We start from the raw sequence: 17492 nt of genomic DNA, 5'->3' as shown, positions 1-17492 counted from the left end.
GGGTTCACAATCCAAACTTGCTGTCATATTTCCCATCAAGAGTCAACAGTTTAGTGTGGGTTATGAGAGAAAGGTGATTAAGGAGGAAAGATTGCAGCTTTTGTCTTCAAGCTTTACACCTGATGAGTAAGTTATCTTCCATTATTATGAGGTTGTTTTGGCTTGTTTAAACTTGATTTGGTTTCTTCACCCTAAAACATTTTTGTGACCAACCAACCAGCGACCAACCTGCAAGTATGGAAACAAACAATTCTTATTGAATTTAGGCTCTTAACAATTTAAATCTGTATGAAGAAATAATAATAATAATAATAATGAGGATCATAATAAAAAGTGTCACAATGTCACACGCCATTCAGTCCAATTAAAAACTACTTTATTAGAACTTGAACTGGAATATCTTTCAGAGGTGAACATGTCATCTACTGCACCTAAAACATGAATCAGGAATGTTATCACTGAAGATTAATAACTTATATAAAATATACTTTACAGCAAAAGGATAGAATTACTTATTAAAATACTGTACAGTGTTCAGCACACAAATAAAGCACTTTGAACTTAACAGAAACTGTTGCTCGGGAGGCAAATGTTTCCACGTACGGAGTTGATCTTTAGGAGTGATACACCAAAATAAAAGCATACTGTAGAAGAGACAACTCACAGACACTGAAGTGGCAGAATTCTTGGCAGTATAAAGGGTCAGTTAAAGGTGTTGAGTTGAGAACAGGGATGTACAAAAAACAGGCTGAAATGGTCAAGACAGACAGACTTTTGACATACACAGATATCTGTTTCTTTATTATTATTTAAAAACAACAATAAAAGCTTTCAGCGTGGACGTGAAAACCTCAGTTAACAGTATCTTTGTCAAGCAAAAGCTGCTTAGATGTGGAACCGGCAGTGCTTTGAGGGTTTAAAAGGGCGTTCCAGGCATATTCCACATAAGGAGCAGTTATTAGACTTTTGTATTTACAGTTGGATACAGTACGGACTGAGCCTTGGCTTTAAACCTCACTACATTCATCTCTCTGAGTCCCGTCCTTCTGAAGACGCCCATTTAGTGGAGCTGCGGTGGTGGTTTGCTGGCATCTTCTTTCACTTGTTGGTCGTTTGCTCGCTTTGCGAAGGGTTTGTCGTCCTGAGCTCGCCGGGGGAGGGAGTGGACCCTCCTCACCCCGACGCCCTCCTTGGTGAGGTTTCCGGTCAGAGCGGCGTCGTGGATCTGCTTCATGTTCTCCTGGACTTCAGCTTTGGTGTGTTGCAGCAGGTCCGCCTGGCCCTGAAACAGGAAATGGGGAAATTGGATGTGCCACAAAATGACTAAAACAGGTTGACTTATTTTCTGTCTTTACTCTTTTGCTTCCCTAAAGTTTTTATTTTCTTAGCAATACCGATTGTTTTCATGGTTTCTAAATGCGGCAATAAGAACTGCAGAATTTTATGCATTTCCATTAAGAGGAGTTACGATACGCTCAGCTCTTGTTTTCAGAGGTTATTTTTAGGTTCTTGGCTGGAACGTGTGATTTAATTCTGCAAAAAGGGTTCAGAGTTGATGTTGGGGTGTTTCACAGGTGCATACGCACCCGAGTGGGGCCCTTTTATAGTACCGTCACTGCTTCTGTATGAGAAGAGAACGCCATGGGTGTGACAAAAAGAAGTGAGGCGTGAAAAGTGATGCACAACTTGGAGCTGGATGTGCAGTGTCGCGCTGTAAAGTTGCCTGTTTATCAGCCAAAACCCAGAAATTGTGTTGGGGAATAAAAGCTGAAGAATAAATGTTAACGGAGCAAATTTAGATGAACAAATAGCTGAAGGCAAAAAATGTTCTAATTGCCGTGTGTGTGTGTGTGTGTGTGTGTGTGTGTGTGTGTGTGTGTGTGTGTGTGTGTGTGTGTGTGTGTGTGTGTGTGTGTGTGTGTGTGTGTGTGTGTGTGTGTGTGTGTGTTGTGTGTGAGACCTTAAGGATGGTGATGTTCCAGCTGAAACTCTCCAGTGCCCGGGTCACCTTGCGACCTTTCAGCCCCTCCTTCGCCGCCAGACTCTGCAGCTTTTCATGAAATTCCATGGCTGCAGATGCAAAAGCAGACAGGCAGATGAGAGGACACCGTTTAAACTTCAAAAGAAGTCAAAGATCGATCAGGAAACTGACAGCGTTACCTGAACGCAGGTAATAACAGAACCTTTCACGTGCTGATGAGCAGCATTAAAAGCTAAATGTCAGACAGCGCTAACATGCTAACTGGAAGGATCACCACTTTTTAGAGGGGTCAGATAATGTTCTACAGATTTTAGTCCTTGGGGATTTGACCATTTCCCACCTGATTGTGGAGAATCTTGATTTTGAAGATGGCAAACAGAGTTTAAAAAAAAAAAAAAAGAGCCAAGAAATTATGGAAATTGGATAAAGTCTTAGGGAGCGAGGACAGCTATGTCACACAGGTCAGGCCGCCGTGTGTGACGAGCTGTGTGCCCGTGTCTGTCTTTGACTGACCACCCTGGGCCAATGTCCTCCTGTTACCATGGAAACCCGGAAGTGGGTTAACATGAGGCATTCATCACTATGAGCCACTGAGGAGATAAACACACACAACTGTGGAGTACACACACAATGAGAGGAGTAGATTGGATGTGAGCATAATTTACCTGTTCTCCATGCATAATCCCTCTCTGTGAATGTCTGTAACCATGGTCACACACACACACACACACACACACACACACACACACACACACACACACACACACACACACCCAGCTCCCTGCTCCAGAGTCTCGCACATGCACCTACACAAGTTGCCTGAGTAATAACCTTTACTGCGCTGTTGCTAGGCAACCCAAAGCCTACGTGCCCATGAAGTGTTAGCATCTATTTCCCTGTGAATTCAAGCAGAGCCGGTGGACGGGGAATTTTTCCCTCAGTAATACTGGGCCACTGTCTTATGAGCAATGAGCAGTGACACAGTCGACTCTCCCCCACTGCCAACAGCCTCTTTCTGAACCTTGTGCCATCTCCACCTATCCTTGGGGCCCTAATTCACACTGTGAGGTGTAAATCCCTTTCCCGTTTCCATCTGTTCCATCGGTGTTGAAACACAAGCCAAAGCCCTGTCCTGAGTCTTCTGCTGCCATCTTCAAATATATATATATACATATATATACAGTGTATATATATATACACACACAACTATGTGAGCAGGCGTTAGCAAAATTTGGTTGATTATTGAACGCATAGTAACATTTATACTTTACTTATTTGTCTACTGTGGGCATTTTGTTCCTCTGTTACCGCTGTATTGTTTTGAAAAGTGCAATTTATTACTAAATACCGCAATGCGGACCTTTTCAAAGCTGCCGCCGAACAATGCTTGTCTAATATTTCCCAAATGCCACAATAACCAGCAGGGGAAAGTATTTCTAAATACTTGCAGATGTATGAGTTCCCACAAAGTGAATTGATTTTCCACTTAATTTCATGAATTAATTTGATTAATTGCTACACGCAGATGCACTTTCTGCTGGAGACAATACTGGAGAAAAGTTGTTTTGGAATCGCTCCTCATAGTTAGCAACAAAAGCAATGCCAGAAACTGGGATTTGGACATGTTTCCATTAACACGTCGACCATCTTCACTGCAGTTCCACTATGCTTGTAGGTTTTAATAACATGAGCCCTTTAAGTGCTTAAATCTGAGGCCTGAGTACACACAGTAACTCGGCGATCCTTGTGGATAAAACCACCCAGGGCGCTGCACAAAACCCCGACTTCCTGTCCTCTGTGTGAACCACGAACAATGGTGATAAGGAGGCACCGTCTTCCAGGCTGATACCACAGGAATTACTGAGGCCTATATGTTTATATGGATGTCATGAAGTGTAAAATCTATAGTGCTTATTCATGTCATGTCCCTGGAGGAGGACCAGCTGCTCAGCCGAGGTTATTGCACGGTCAGGCTGCACAAAACTACAATACAGCCTTCATTTGACAATCCAGGCTGCTTTCTAATCCCAAGTATGGGACTAAACATGGCTGCAAGACCTCAAGAAGGTCAAGCTGCTGCGACAAATAGCATTGTAGGTGAAGATTATCTATGGTGATACGATTCTTTCATGGTTCCCTCTTGTACCAGTTGTTCAATGATTGCTGCAGACGTCTGTATGCTGTAAATAATCTGATGTCACTGGGGTTGTTTTGCTTTGTTAATAAAGCGAAAAGGGGGCAGATAACCAAAAGTCAGGGCAAATATAAAACAACTGAGAGCCCATTATTGCGGCCCTTGAAGTAATTATGCTCAGTTTGGATAATTTTGCCTCTTACTTTCCCGCACACCACAACACTAAAGCTTGTGTGCTTTCACAGTTCTCTGCAGCGAATTATCGCTGGTACTTTTTTAGTTCATCCTTACTTCAAGACATCTTTGTCTGCCAGGGGTCGTCCTACGGCTCCTCGTGACTGAACATTTTCTGCTTTCTGGCTGCCCACCCGGTCCTAGCACACTAGGAATGTGTCCTCCAGCTTGTATCACCTGACTGCTATCTTTATTCTTTGCACAGACAGAAAAATCTTTGTTCCTAGGATCAAAATGACAGACTCTTCGGTATCTCCTTATCAGATGATCACGCTGGATCAACACCAAAGGCTTAACTAATCGCTCGTTCCCATCGTACCTTGTTTATGTGGCGCGTACATGGAAGAAATAATATCTTTAGCTAAATATCAGACAGACTCCTAGCAGCTAATGCCATGGAGGTGTCATGGATTAACTGAAGATTGAACGCAGCTCTGTCAACCTTTCATGGAGTTCACTGGATAACATGCAAACAACATCCATCTCTGTCAAACAGTCCCGCTTTCACAACTTCGGCCACTGTTAAAACAGCCTATTCTGCTCAATTTATCACTCCAGGTTAATCAGAATTTCTCCCTGAAGTCGTATACATAATGTATGTCCGTAACTCTGATCCCTCTGAGGTGCTATCGGCTTGATGTGAACCGTCAATGGGCATCTCACGCGTGACCGTGGCCGACGTGAGGATGGTCGTGTGCGTGTGTGTGCACTCTGATGTGTTTCCAGGGTCGTCAGTGTTGCAGTCTGTGTGACTTATATCCCATAATCCGAGGGGCTCTGCTGCAGTAAACAAACCTAGGGCTGAGATTTCAGAAATTAAGCGCAGGTCACACCAGACTGATGGATGATGGCTGGCGGGGCCTCACTCTTGTATAATATACATTTCAGTTTTTCAGCCTGATATATGTGGACCTTTAAAACATGCAGAAACAGACGGATGATTGATAGTATGTAATGAGTTATGAGGGATAATAACGCAGATGCTAAAATTCACTATATGTTTAGAGTTGCTTTGAGGGTTCCATTGTGTATTCTGCTACATGAGCACAAATGTCTCTCTGTTGCTGTCTGTTAGTTTATGTCAGGCAGCCATGAATAAAATACCCACCCACTTAAAGGGGTTATATAAATTACAATAGCAGCCACTGCAAAGTTGCACAGCTGAAGTGTGCGTGGGAGTTTTCATTAATGCAACAGGAGCGTGGCCATAGCCGTGTTGTTGTTCACACATGACAACACGCTTCATAGAGCAGCTTCTCTTATGAGGACTGAGATGGGCAAATACACAAACGCCTACACACCCATGGCTTGTATATGCTGTAGCCTGTTGTTGATTCCGTCAGAAAGCTCCGTCACTGCTCTGCAGGCCTGCACCATCTGCAAACAGGAAGACATCTATTAGGTGTGAAATAAACATGCAGATGTGCATGTTGCGTCATTTCACCGTCCCGCTTCCATGTAAATCCAATGGGAGAAGAATCAGAAGCAGTAAAACCTATATTGTGTATAGGTTAGTGGCCGTTAAAACGTTGGAAATGGAACACCTGCAGAAACTGATGTGACAACACTGTTGAAGCAATAGCCACAACGTCCACACACGCGCGCACACGCACGCACACTTATTACAATAGCAAAAGTTGCTTGCTTCATTAGTTCTGCACCTCGTTTCAAAAACCCTGCTGGGAAACGACCTCTCAGAGGTAACGCAATATGCAGTTTGACAAATATCAGATTAACTACAGTACATTGGTTAGAACAGACCTGCCTTTTTTTTCCATCTATCTAGACGGATCTAGAAAAAGTGGTGCAATGTTGTTTACTACGGCACCACTTAAACAGGTCAGGCCGAGCTACCGCTGCATCGAGCGTTGGACCACAGCTTTAATGAAACCACTTATGATGGCCCGCCACAATCAACCAGACACGGAGGGCAAAAACAGCAAGGGTAGACAGAAAGATGTGTGATGTCAGAATCTGCAGATAAGCCAGATGATTTCGAGGTATTCTTGGCTTTGATGCGACCCCCTACCCACTACATGTGGAGAAGATGCATAAAGTCGTAGCGATAGTCAGCTCTGAGCCCTTCTTACAGTTTCATAGGTTGAGATGACACGTCGTAGGACTTCTGGTAACGGCCCCTGTGGCTCCAGGGTGGGGTAGTGGTCCCGCAGCTCAAACAGTAATAAAGGTGTCCCGTCAGGTGCGGACACCCTGGAGCCCAGAGCAAGAACACACTGCATGAGGTTAGACACTGCTGACACCCCACATAGCTCCCTGAAGACTGCCACTGCATTCTGAAGAGAAGAGGAAAAAAAGGAAATACATCACACTTTAATTTGTACTTTGACCCTGATGGAAGACAGAAAATGTCTAATACGAGAGGTACTGACATTTCCTTTTTTCATGCTCACTTCATACTGGGGCCAGAAAGCTCCATGTTTTGTTTTGTTTTTTGCATTCATTTGCCCCTGCAGTTATTTTCTGTCACAGTCAAGGCACAAATTGAACCAACATGCACCCACAGACTAAATTAATAACAGTCTCAAAAAGGTTTGATCATCTTTTTATAGATGCAAATGTGAAGAAGTCTGAGAAAGAACAATTTCTTTATTCTCCACAGAAAACGAACAGGAATGAACCAAATTATTTTGAGATGATCATGTTTTTTAAACCTTAAATGAACTGATTCATTTTGATGATTTGTTCATTATGCAACTCAAAAATATAAAAATGTCACTGGTTCCCCAACCTGCATGTTTTCCTTCAGGTCAGTGGCTTCTCTCAGCAGGGGGGCGGCCATCTTGAAAACATCATCCACAGCCCGGATGCCTAAGTCCCTCAGAGCTGTGTAGTCCCGTCCCCTGCGGGCCTTCCGTACCGAGAGTCCCCTTTTATGAGGTTTTCCCCCACCTCTGCGGTTGGTCAGTGCCACATGAACAAAGAGTCTGGCGTGGGGAAGTTCTTCTCCAGTCAGAGATTGGAGGGGTATGTGCCGATAGCCTGGTTGAATACATTCCAGAGGGATGGTATACTGTCCTGTGGTGGGAAAAAACATATCTCAGGAATGTGAATTTAGTACAATTTCAGTGACTTTCCTGGTACTGACCAATGAACTCATCTCCAATGAAGTCGTCGTCCAGAACTACAAAGCGGACCATGGCGAGCTCAGGCAAATTGATCTGAAACTCAAAGCTCTCGTCAAAGATGGGGTTGTCCCCGTTCTGGGTCACTGTCCGAGTGCGGCGCTCTGTGCAGTCAACTGGAATACCGTGTATTTCCACATACACGTAGGGGTCCACTACATCCCCCTTTGCACCCGAACCCCTTGGCTTTGGCAGGTTCTGACCGCTTATTACCTGGGATTGGATCGAGGATTGTTAGAGAATAATCAATATAAGTTGAGATAGTCCTACTTGCTGGACTTTAACCTTTCATGATAAACTTTGAATGCATTCTGCGGTCAGACATAAAGCTATCTCACCTTTACATGGAGCAGCTGTGGAGAGACACCGGGTACCGTGTCTCTGGTGTCGGCGCTGAAATAAGACACCTCCTGTCGCATGATGGCCGGTCGCAGAACGTACCCACAGTTCCCATTTTGGCGAAACCAGGCCGTGTTCAGGTCCATCATCAATCCTGCTGTCTGAAAATTCATAGATACAATCTGGCATCCACACTTCCACAGATCCTGAGGGTTCATGTTGCTCGAGTCGATGCGCATGGGGCTGGGGTAAACCCGGGACAGGAAATGCTTGTTGTGATTGACAAAATCTCCTGGGCTCTCGGTAGCCAGACGTAAAGCCAGAGTCTCGTGAAAGGAGCACAATTCCCAAGTTTTCTGACTTTTAGACGATGTGGAGAAGTCGATGAAGCGGACTGAACGACACAGAGTTACAAGATCAGAGAGCTCCTTCAAGAGCTGGAAACGGTTCTGATGAAGATGAAGAGGATTGGACGCGATCACAGCTGTAGGAGAGGTACTTTTCAGTACCACATCTTTCTCGTTTCCTCCAGGTGTTGCTGATCCACTGTTAGATGCTTTCAACTTCTGACCCATTTCTGCCCCCTCATCCTCCTCGCTTACCTCCCCGTCCTCGTCATCTGTACCTGGGACCAACTTTTGAGCCTTTAGTAGTATCCGATGTCTGAGTGCATGAGGGGTTGGTAGGTAGGAGTCGTCCTGATTGGGGGGCTCAGTGTATAATTTGTCCCCAAGTATTCTTGTGAGATGTTGGTACATCACCGCCTGTTGTTGATGTGAACAGTGGTTCTCTATGCATAAGATTAAAGGGTAGTCTGATGCAACAAACGCACATTTTTCAATCGCTTCCAACACAGAATAGAAAGCCAGAGGCGGGGAGAGGGTGTGTCCAGTACACACCACCGGCTCACCGTCAGACCCGTCCCAAACATCCACTTCAACACATCGACAGCCCATTTTGAGGGCACGTATATAGCCAGAAATGTCAGACGGGCCTCGTATCTGGTCCTCAATGAGGTAGGTGTTGTGGGAGGAACAGATGTAGTAGTGAGACAAAGGCTGAGACATGTCCTGGCACACAGCATCGTGTTCCCTGTCAAAGAGGCGGCATTCTGGTGAGGTGAGGTAGCTGGTGAAGCCATCCAGTGACAGGTACCCTTGCTGCCGACCCTCTTCTGATGGCTCGTGGGCCTGGATGAGCTTCAGGCTGGTCTCCTCATTCACCTGGACGACATAGCAAGACAAGGGATTCAGAAACAAAGGTAGGAAATATCTGCGACTCAACTTTTGCCTTACGATTTTTGTGGGCTAATGTTTTAATACCCACCACAGTCATGCCCTGCTCGGCCTCAAGGAACCTCATCAAGTCCTTGGTGTCCAGGAACTCCTTGTTGCTGGAGAACTGCACCAACAGAAAGTAAATCTCTGGACGCGTGCAAAAGTCATGGAAGACCTCGATGAACTCCTGCTTGATGACTTGTTCTCGTTTCCCAATAAGCCTCTTGTTTTCCTTGTGTTCCTTGTCCTCAGCGCCATTGTCCAGAGTAAGGCTGCACATCCTGTCTCGAACCCTTTGAAGCTCTTTAAACCTTTGCTCCACTTTGCTGCCGCTCACACCCGGGTTCACGCTCTGTATCAGCCCAATGGCTGCCTGCAGAGAAATTCCTTCCTCTGCATCTTCCTTTCCATTGGGATCAACGGCAGAAGAGAACATCTGCTCCAGCCAGATGAGGCGAAGGCTGTCCTGACTGCTAGCAAGCATGTCAAGGGCATGTTTTCCATACTGCATCAGGTACCTGGAGAAGATTAGCAAAAAGAATAAGAGGCAATGCCTTGAACTTTTTGCTTCTGTCAAACACAAACCAAACTTCCAGCATTGTTTAACCTGTGTGTCAGCAATAATTGAACCACAACACATAAAAGTTGTTTCATACCTCAAGCCAGTCACCCAAATATTTGCTACCTCAGCAGAGTTGGCCACCAGGTCCAAGCTTTCATACATCTCTCCGTAGATTATGGAGAAGGCACAGTCCTCTGAAATCTGCTCATAAACTCCGCTAGTGCGGAAGGTTTCCGTGTTACGTCCTGTCCGTACCTAGAATATGAGACCAGAGAAGACCAAAGAACCAAAGATAGAAGGGAATATATATACACACACATTTTCTTGTCTTGGCTTTATCTTGCAACACTGACCTCGCGTATGGAATCGAGAGAGATCCGAGCTTTATCCGACTCCTTCTTGGACGGTTCCCAACACAGAGCCTGGAGGCCTGTGTCCAGAAGGTAGTAACGCTGGTAAACACGAGAGTTGGTTCGTATTTTCTTAAGCTCACTTCCCTCCACCTGAAACCAAAATGGACATGCCTCTGAGTTCTGACTCACTCCTGACAAGCTCCGTGGGGGATGGGGGCTTGACAGGCTCAGTGGTCTGTAATCCACCAGGAGCTCTTGATGCATGCATTGTACAGTAAATATTTAATGTAGGTGTATTTTATTTAAAAGGTCAGATTGTAGCTGCTGACCCACCATGGTGTAGATACAGTCTGCAGCACTGCTGATCTTCTTCTCCGACAGGCTGCTGCTGAAAGACACGGTCTTCTTCCTGTCCCGACTGGCCCGCGAACCATCCTGATGACAAGAGGTCAAAGACAGGCGCTCTTATTAACTATTCTCTGCCAAGTTAAGAGATTTTTTTCCTCATCTGGAATGTATCTTCAGGGATTAAATGTCATATAAGATTACATAACCACAGATTATGTGGTCCACGACATAAATGTCCCTGTTGCTTTGCTAATGCTCTAAGCCACTGCGTGCCCTTGGCCTTTAGCCCATTACTCATACCTGACCAGACAACAGTGCTGTGCTGCAGCATTCTAATGCTGCCTCACCAATCAGATTGTCTCAGCTCAGCATAACAGCTCATTCATCTGATGCACTGATGATCCGATGTCACCCCTGCACAGATCCTCACGCTGACAGATGAAAGCACAGCTATTCAGTTATGGATGTATTAGGGTCTGACTCTAACCAATTCAAAGAAAGGGCACCTAGAGGGGATTTCTAAGTACTGAATTAAAAAAAAAAAATTGATTAATGTATGTCATTTTTGGATCATTTAGTTTTCAAATTAAGTTTCATTAAAGTTGGTATGCAATAATTGCATGAACGTGAAGCCTACCTGCAGGTAAAGAACAAAGTCTCCACATCGAACAAAATGCTCAATGTGGGGCGTGGAAATAAGCTCTAATTAAAGCTTCGATTGTCAAAACAAAAAAATAAAATTGAGAAAAAGACATATTTTAGAACACAAGTTAGAACCTATAGCTGATATGATTAACAAACCTTTATTGCATATAACCACTCTCAAATACTCCAAATGACCATTTTTAGGCTGATCAACATTTCCATTTTCACCAGGAAATTCTGATTATCCTGAACAAATGGCAGATTTTCAGCATATTCATGTAAAAACCTCAAGAACACTTGATTCTTTAATAAAAGAGTTGAGGATCTAATCCTTGATAGAATTCTGGTGATGTGAAGGAGGTAAACAAAGACCCTTGTGTGTTTCATTTAAACAATATGGATGAACATGTGAAGGCTCATTTACAGGCGATGAAAAGGCTCTCTAAGAGCAGCGAGGGCACCTAACCATCACAAACCCTCAAAGGATTGCCTCATTATGATTGGAGAAGCGTTTCCAGGGGTGACTTTTGAGATCTTGGGGAAAGAAAACGAGGGAGGGAGGTGTTGCTCTAAAAATACCGCAGGTTCCTTGGGGCATGATAGACGAGTGGAAGGGGCGTGGATGGAGAGACAGGCCCTCTCCTTCATGTCTCCAGATAAAAGGGAAAAGAACAGCTCTGCAATTTGTGATTGAGATTTTATTTTCTTCTGTCACAGTAAGAACTCTGCCTCGCCAGTAGGGGAAGAGCACATTAAGAGCTAATAAAGTGTCTCTTTGCATGAAGAACTAGCCCTGAATAGTAACATACTCAGAGGAAAGTCAGCAGTGATGCAGAGGGATGCGCAACACAGACAGCACCAACCCATCAATCACATTCTCCGTTTGCTTCCCTGCAGGCTAATGGCGGTCTCAATCTATATGTCTTCTGTGTGCGACATCAGCCCTAATGGTTCCTCCACAGCTGCGCTAACATTACCCAGTTTGTGAAAAGCCACAAAAAAAAATAAAACATGGTCCCCATACAGTTGCACACCAACCCCGATTAATAGATGAACACTAAACAGAAACCAAGCAATTGTTACCACATGCTTGTTATTTTCTGCCATTTCCCCCCCACATTCGGAGAAGCTTGGCTAGGTTAGGCTAACAGGGACTCCAAGCAATGGATAAATGAGAGCTCCATCATCTTGTTTTCAATAGGACCAAAAACTTGCCTAAATTAGATAAGGAGTTGTCACTTGAGTTTAGTTGATTTAGCGGTACTGTAGCTTCTAAGTTAGCCTTCATGAAGTCAAGAGGAGGCAGCATTGAGGAGTAACCTGTTGTATCTAAAGAAGATATTTTAATTATTTTCATAAAGTGGTCACAACATGAGGTCACAGAAATTACTTTTATGATATGTAAATATTTAGTACTTGTAATATTATCATTATTTGCCACATATACCTAGATGGAATTTGACTTCTGTATTTAATCTGTACTTTCAAGTGATATGCACTAGCTAAGCACATGTATGCAGCAGGAGGTAGCCATTCTACCATGTTGCTGCTCACTTTCACCAGCATTTTATGGCGTGGACTTGAGCCGGTGACCCTCCGGTTCCCCAGCCAAGTCCCAAACCACCAAAACCACCGCCGTCCTGAAGCTCAGTTGATTGACAAATGGGCAAATGAAGAGGGCACAACTGCTAACAGATTAACAGACCACAGCTCACGGATAAAATTGTACTTTACATTATTATGTCTCCATCACAGCAATGGGAGGTGTGAGGGGGAGGGGTTCTCACAGTGACATCGAAAACCACACTGCCTTCAAAACAGGAAGTGGTGGATCAGCCATGCAGAGAGAACTTTCCTGTGACTTCTCATCAGTACAAAGAAAGAGACAGATAAACTAAAGGAAAGGAAAGAAAGAACCGCCGTTCACACAGTGACAGTAGGGGCAGATATCACTGTAACCATGTTTTGGCACAGATAAGACATTGGACAGAGATTGGACAAAAATAATAATGGACCTGCAAATCTAAAATTGTGCACTAGTAACACTTTTAGCTGAGAACTGAGAAACGTGTGATCGTGTTTAATTCTCACACTTTAAGAAGCTTTTTGGCACATGACTGTTTCACTTTAGGGCCTCATACTCAGACTTTTTGAGTGTAGCCTAAAGGCACAAGCGTGGCCTCTTGTGTTCGTCCCCGCTTGCGAGCATGTGACGATGTTTGAAAGGCCCCTGCATGTTTGCACAGATACAACAGGTCCCAACAGCAAATTACAACATCTTGTGGTTGTCAAAAATGAAGATGTAGGTCACTGGGTGGGTCTGGTGTGTGTGTTTGATCCACTAATTAAGACAGATGGAGAATTGGAGACAATTATAAACAGTGTGGGGGCAGGGAGAGCTGGGGAATGAAAACTGATGGATGGACGTAGCTGTCCTTTCAGCCTCTGTGTTTGGGAAATGCCCAGATGAAGGATGATGAATGACTTAGTTTATTGTGGTGACTCTCACCCTGGAGCAGAACACCAGCAGTAGCAGCAGCAGCATAGTTAAAGGCTGATTTACTGGAGAAAAATAGCAGCAGTTAGCAGTTTCTGTATATATGCTTCTTATCTCACCAGCGAAGCTAAAATGAATAGCAGATCTCTGGAATGCATCTCCAATCATTTGTACAGTCTTGAAAGCTGTTTCATAACTGTAGAGCTCTAGTTGGTCAATCTACAATCAACTGCATCTGCAGAGCAGAGCTAATAATTGGCAGTCTTGAGATGTTTGGTTATAAGAATAATTGTCTGTGGGCTTAAAGCACATCCCTCTAATATTTACTTAACTCTTTCAATCTCAGCCAAAGTCCAGAAAAGATTTCTGGGAATATGAATGAATATGTTATGCAACACAGACAACATTTAGCATGTGTGTTTATTCAACCCAAAAGATGAATTGAGTAGAATTTTTCCAGATTCTGGATGTCGATTAATTTTTGTGTACCACCTGATTCCATCAGCTTTAAGCTGTGCAGAGGTTAGCAATGTCATAGCAACAAGGCCCTGGTTGTCTGGGCTCAGGGGCCTTTCTATGTGGAATCTACATGATGTGTGGGTTTTCTCCAGGTGCTCCAATTTCCTCCCACAGCCTAAAAACCTGCACATTATCTTGACTGACTCTAAGTTGCCCCTGGGTAGCAGCGTGTGAGTGAACGGTGTGTGAATGATTGAATATTTACTGAAAATGAACTACTACTTCATATTCAGGGAGGCTTCTTACAAAAACAATGTCAGTATGTGTCACGAGGGGCTGAATGATGGATGACAGCACATCGAGGACCAGCAGCAAGTCTCTGAGTTACCAGAATGCTTCAGTAGAAACTGTGGTGAGCATTCGCAGGAACTGGAACACTCAGACTCATTCTCATTGTCTTGTGGCGAGCAGAGCGGCAGATGCTCTTTCGCACCTGACATTTCTCACATTCTTACGCCTGCAGGGCTGCATGTGGTCAGACACGCCAAAACGAAGTTACAGGCACAAGATCGACTCGAGACGGTGGTCAGAGCATCGGCTGCCAAAATGGAGAAGAAGCAGTCGGGGCTTTGGGTCAGGAGAGTCTATTTACACACCGTTGCGATGATACGCATGATTGTGTACATTATGAATGCAGTGAGCTGTAGATGAAAGTGGTAGCACATCCTGGAGCCTCTGAACGTTTACACCCTTCCTGTGGGGTCACAGTAACACAGACTTTTAGCCCTTGTCCGTGATCAGAGCAGCGGATTTGAAGAGCAGTAGGTGCTCAGAGAGAGATTCCGCTCTTGCACGCATGCTAACATCTCTGGTTGATGTTGAGACGCACGCAGAGACGATAAATCTGCACAAAAGCTACACGTAAAGTTAAAGGCAGGTCCTCTTGTTTTATGTGCTAGAAGAGGTTGGCTGAGCCCCCTCATGACCCCGCATGAATAATATCAAATGCTCTGTTTGACCTCATTAATAAACAGCTTTTTAGGGATTCCCGAGGCACTCATTCTCACACCGTGCCGTGCCTCACTCTTGGTTCCAGCTTGGGTTGTGAGAGATTTCAGAAGCGGATATGATTATTTGTTATGTCCTTGCTGGGTTTTGCTAGATGGAAGATCCTGACAACAACCGGAGTCGCCAGATGGTTATCTCCTGTGGGACACGGTGAACCAGAAACACAGCTAAACGGTCCACATTCTGCCGGACAGGATAAAAAAAGAGAACAGACGGCGTGACAAACGTGCGGATGAAGCGCATTTCAGGGCAGCCCACCGGTGTCTGAAAACACGTGTCCACACTCCGGACACAGTAAGTCCACTGACTCCTGTGAACGACAGACTGGAATGTCATGTTTCCTGTTTATCTGCCTACCAGCCACCAGAATCCTTTTGTGCGGAATCACAAAGTTAAGCGACAGACGCTGCTGCGTTGAGCTGCGCCTTCATCTTCAGCTCCATCTAAAACGACTCAGTCTAAATAAACACAGAACACCATTTCTGACCCTTTAATTTATGCCAGGATTCCCCAAAAAAGCAGAGTTTTTAAAGCCTTGTCAGATGGCTGCAAACTAAACAGTAAAGAAGTGAAAGCAGGCCTGTGCGTAGGCGACGAGGTGAGACACACTGGTGTGTGTTTCCAGTCAAAGAGGGAGGGGTGTGTCCTCACCAACTGCTCATGACTTAATAGCAATATTGCAACATGACCTGTGCGAGGAAATTGGCCAACTGGTGCGGCTTCCTCTTTTGCACACAAGGCCCACATGTTCCAGTCCAGCCTTGTGTTTGCAAGCAGCAGCCTGAGAACAGGCAGCGACCAGGGATCAATGTGAGACCACCCACACCATCAGACCCTCGAACCACGGATGGACAAACCCAGATGATGACTTATCAATTAGGGGTTAGTCTGCCTGCAATACCTTGACTGTGTTTGGGGTCAAAACCCGGCGTAGTGAGCTTTAAAGGTATTAGCGTAATGGTTGCTTTCTCCCCGTGTCGGTGGTGCTAATTGGAGCTGAGATGAGTAGAATGGATGCAATTTCTTAGTCTAATCAAAGACAGTTTGTGGTTGCACGTATTACTTCCTCCCTGCCCTCTCCACAGCTGATGAAGCACATAAGTGACATCACGCGTCATTCATTTGGGGCTTCAACACAACTGTGTCAGCATTTGCGGCTGCGATAAAAACTCTTCTGATTTAAGATAAACCCGGCTTAAACCCATCTAATGTTCTCCTGGCTGCAGAATAGTTCCTCACATCTGTTTCTTCAATGATGACATGTGAGACAAGGTGACTTAACATTCTTTAAAAGAAAAAAAATACAGGAAGTCGAGTCACACTGGATTAACTGTGGATTTGTGATGTCTGCTCACATTCTACTGTTTAACACACGCACTCGCGCGCGCGCGCGCATACATGTGGCGTGTGCTCGAAAAGGACACGCAGGATAAATGTTCACCTTTTATGGACAGAAAAAGAAAGCTGTGTGGGTAACTCTCCAGGAAATGACTGTGATGTCTGAAGTGATGGTTAAAAACAGAGCTGTCTGTATCTTTCGACATGTTCACTTCAATGACACCTCCAGGATCCCTCTTTAGCATCCTCAGCAACAGTTTGCATGCGTTCTACGCACACGCCGCCTCCGTGACGGGGGGCCTACCCACCTTGATCAGACTGCTGCGTCGAGGGATCGTTTTGGCGGATGAATCCGATCCTGAACTCTCCCACGTCGGCGATTCGCAGATGTCGGTCTGGAACCTCCTCACGGTGTCAGACACGGCGCATTTCCCGTTTGACAGCGGCTCTCCGCGGTGCGTCTCCAGGCTGGTGCCTCCACCTCCCGGCGCGGCTCTCCGGCTGCCAGCAACCGGAGGGGCGACCTTGTTCTTCTCAGCCATGAACGGTGTCGCCATGCGAGGCTTCTCACCTCAGTTCTGTAGGAAACGTCTGTGCCCTGAACGCAGCAGCGCTGTGCGCGGACAAGGACGCGCCATCGTCTGAGGAGCGGCGACCGTGCGTCAAGAGCCAGAGCAGAGGAAACTAAACTTCTCTCCCCCCCCCCTCTCTCTCTCTCGCTCTCTCTCTCTCTCTCTCTCTCTCTGGTGACAGGAGAGGAGGAAGCCGAGTGACACACCTTCAATCTTATACATTTTTTATTTCTTTCTTTATTTTAAATTTAGATCTTCTTGAAATCTGCTCACCGGTGGACATGGCTGTTTCTCATTTTATATGTGACGTTAAAGGAACATATGGAAAGAAAGGGTGAGGAAATGGGGTTCCATTGATGGGCTTGTTTGAATGCCTCCAAAAACCCTCATGATTCACGAAGATTCAGGACTGGTGATGAAATCTCGATAGCAATGGTCCAAAAAGGCTCACATTCAACCTTACAAACTGGATGATTCAGCTTTGTTCTGCCACATAACGTTTGCAACTTTATACTTGAGGCTGTGTCACTTTTATTGATTTG

General features: G+C 45.0%; 1 protein-coding gene across 1 annotated transcript; it reads right to left on the bottom strand.

Annotated features, from left to right (window-relative positions):
- Nucleotides 1-354: 354 nt before the first annotated feature.
- LOC101078092 (inactive phospholipase C-like protein 2) lies at nt 355-17062 on the bottom strand. The gene is made up of 12 exons (XM_011609371.2): nt 16687-17062; nt 10357-10458; nt 10024-10173; nt 9765-9925; nt 9158-9626; nt 7831-9054; nt 7456-7705; nt 7099-7385; nt 6440-6643; nt 5651-5726; nt 1961-2070; nt 355-1282 (listed from the first exon to the last, which is right to left on the bottom strand). The coding sequence occupies exons 1-12, from the start codon at nt 16933-16935 to the stop codon at nt 1061-1063; spliced, it is 3504 nt and encodes a 1167-aa protein (XP_011607673.2). The 5' UTR covers nt 16936-17062; the 3' UTR covers nt 355-1060.
- Nucleotides 17063-17492: the final 430 nt, after the last annotated feature.

The sequence above is a fragment of the Takifugu rubripes genome, chromosome 12, assembly GCF_901000725.2.
Source record: "Takifugu rubripes chromosome 12, fTakRub1.2, whole genome shotgun sequence".
In the NCBI taxonomy this organism is placed as follows: domain Eukaryota; kingdom Metazoa; phylum Chordata; class Actinopteri; order Tetraodontiformes; family Tetraodontidae; genus Takifugu; species Takifugu rubripes.
The sequence above is the reverse complement of the archived record's forward strand: the minus strand, read 5'-3'. Positions and strand labels throughout refer to the sequence as shown.

Coding starts and splice junctions, on each gene's coding strand:
- LOC101078092 (XM_011609371.2), bottom strand. CDS start 16,935: ATGGCGACACCGTTCATGGCTGAGAAGAACAAGGTCGCCCCTCCGGTT. Junction 10,459..16,686: donor GACGCAGCAGTCTGATCAAG/GTGGGTAGGCCC, acceptor TCTTGTCATCAG/GATGGTTCGCGGGCCAGTCG. Junction 5,727..6,439: donor TCATCTCAACCTATGAAACT/GTAAGAAGGGCT, acceptor TCCTGTTTGCAG/ATGGTGCAGGCCTGCAGAGC.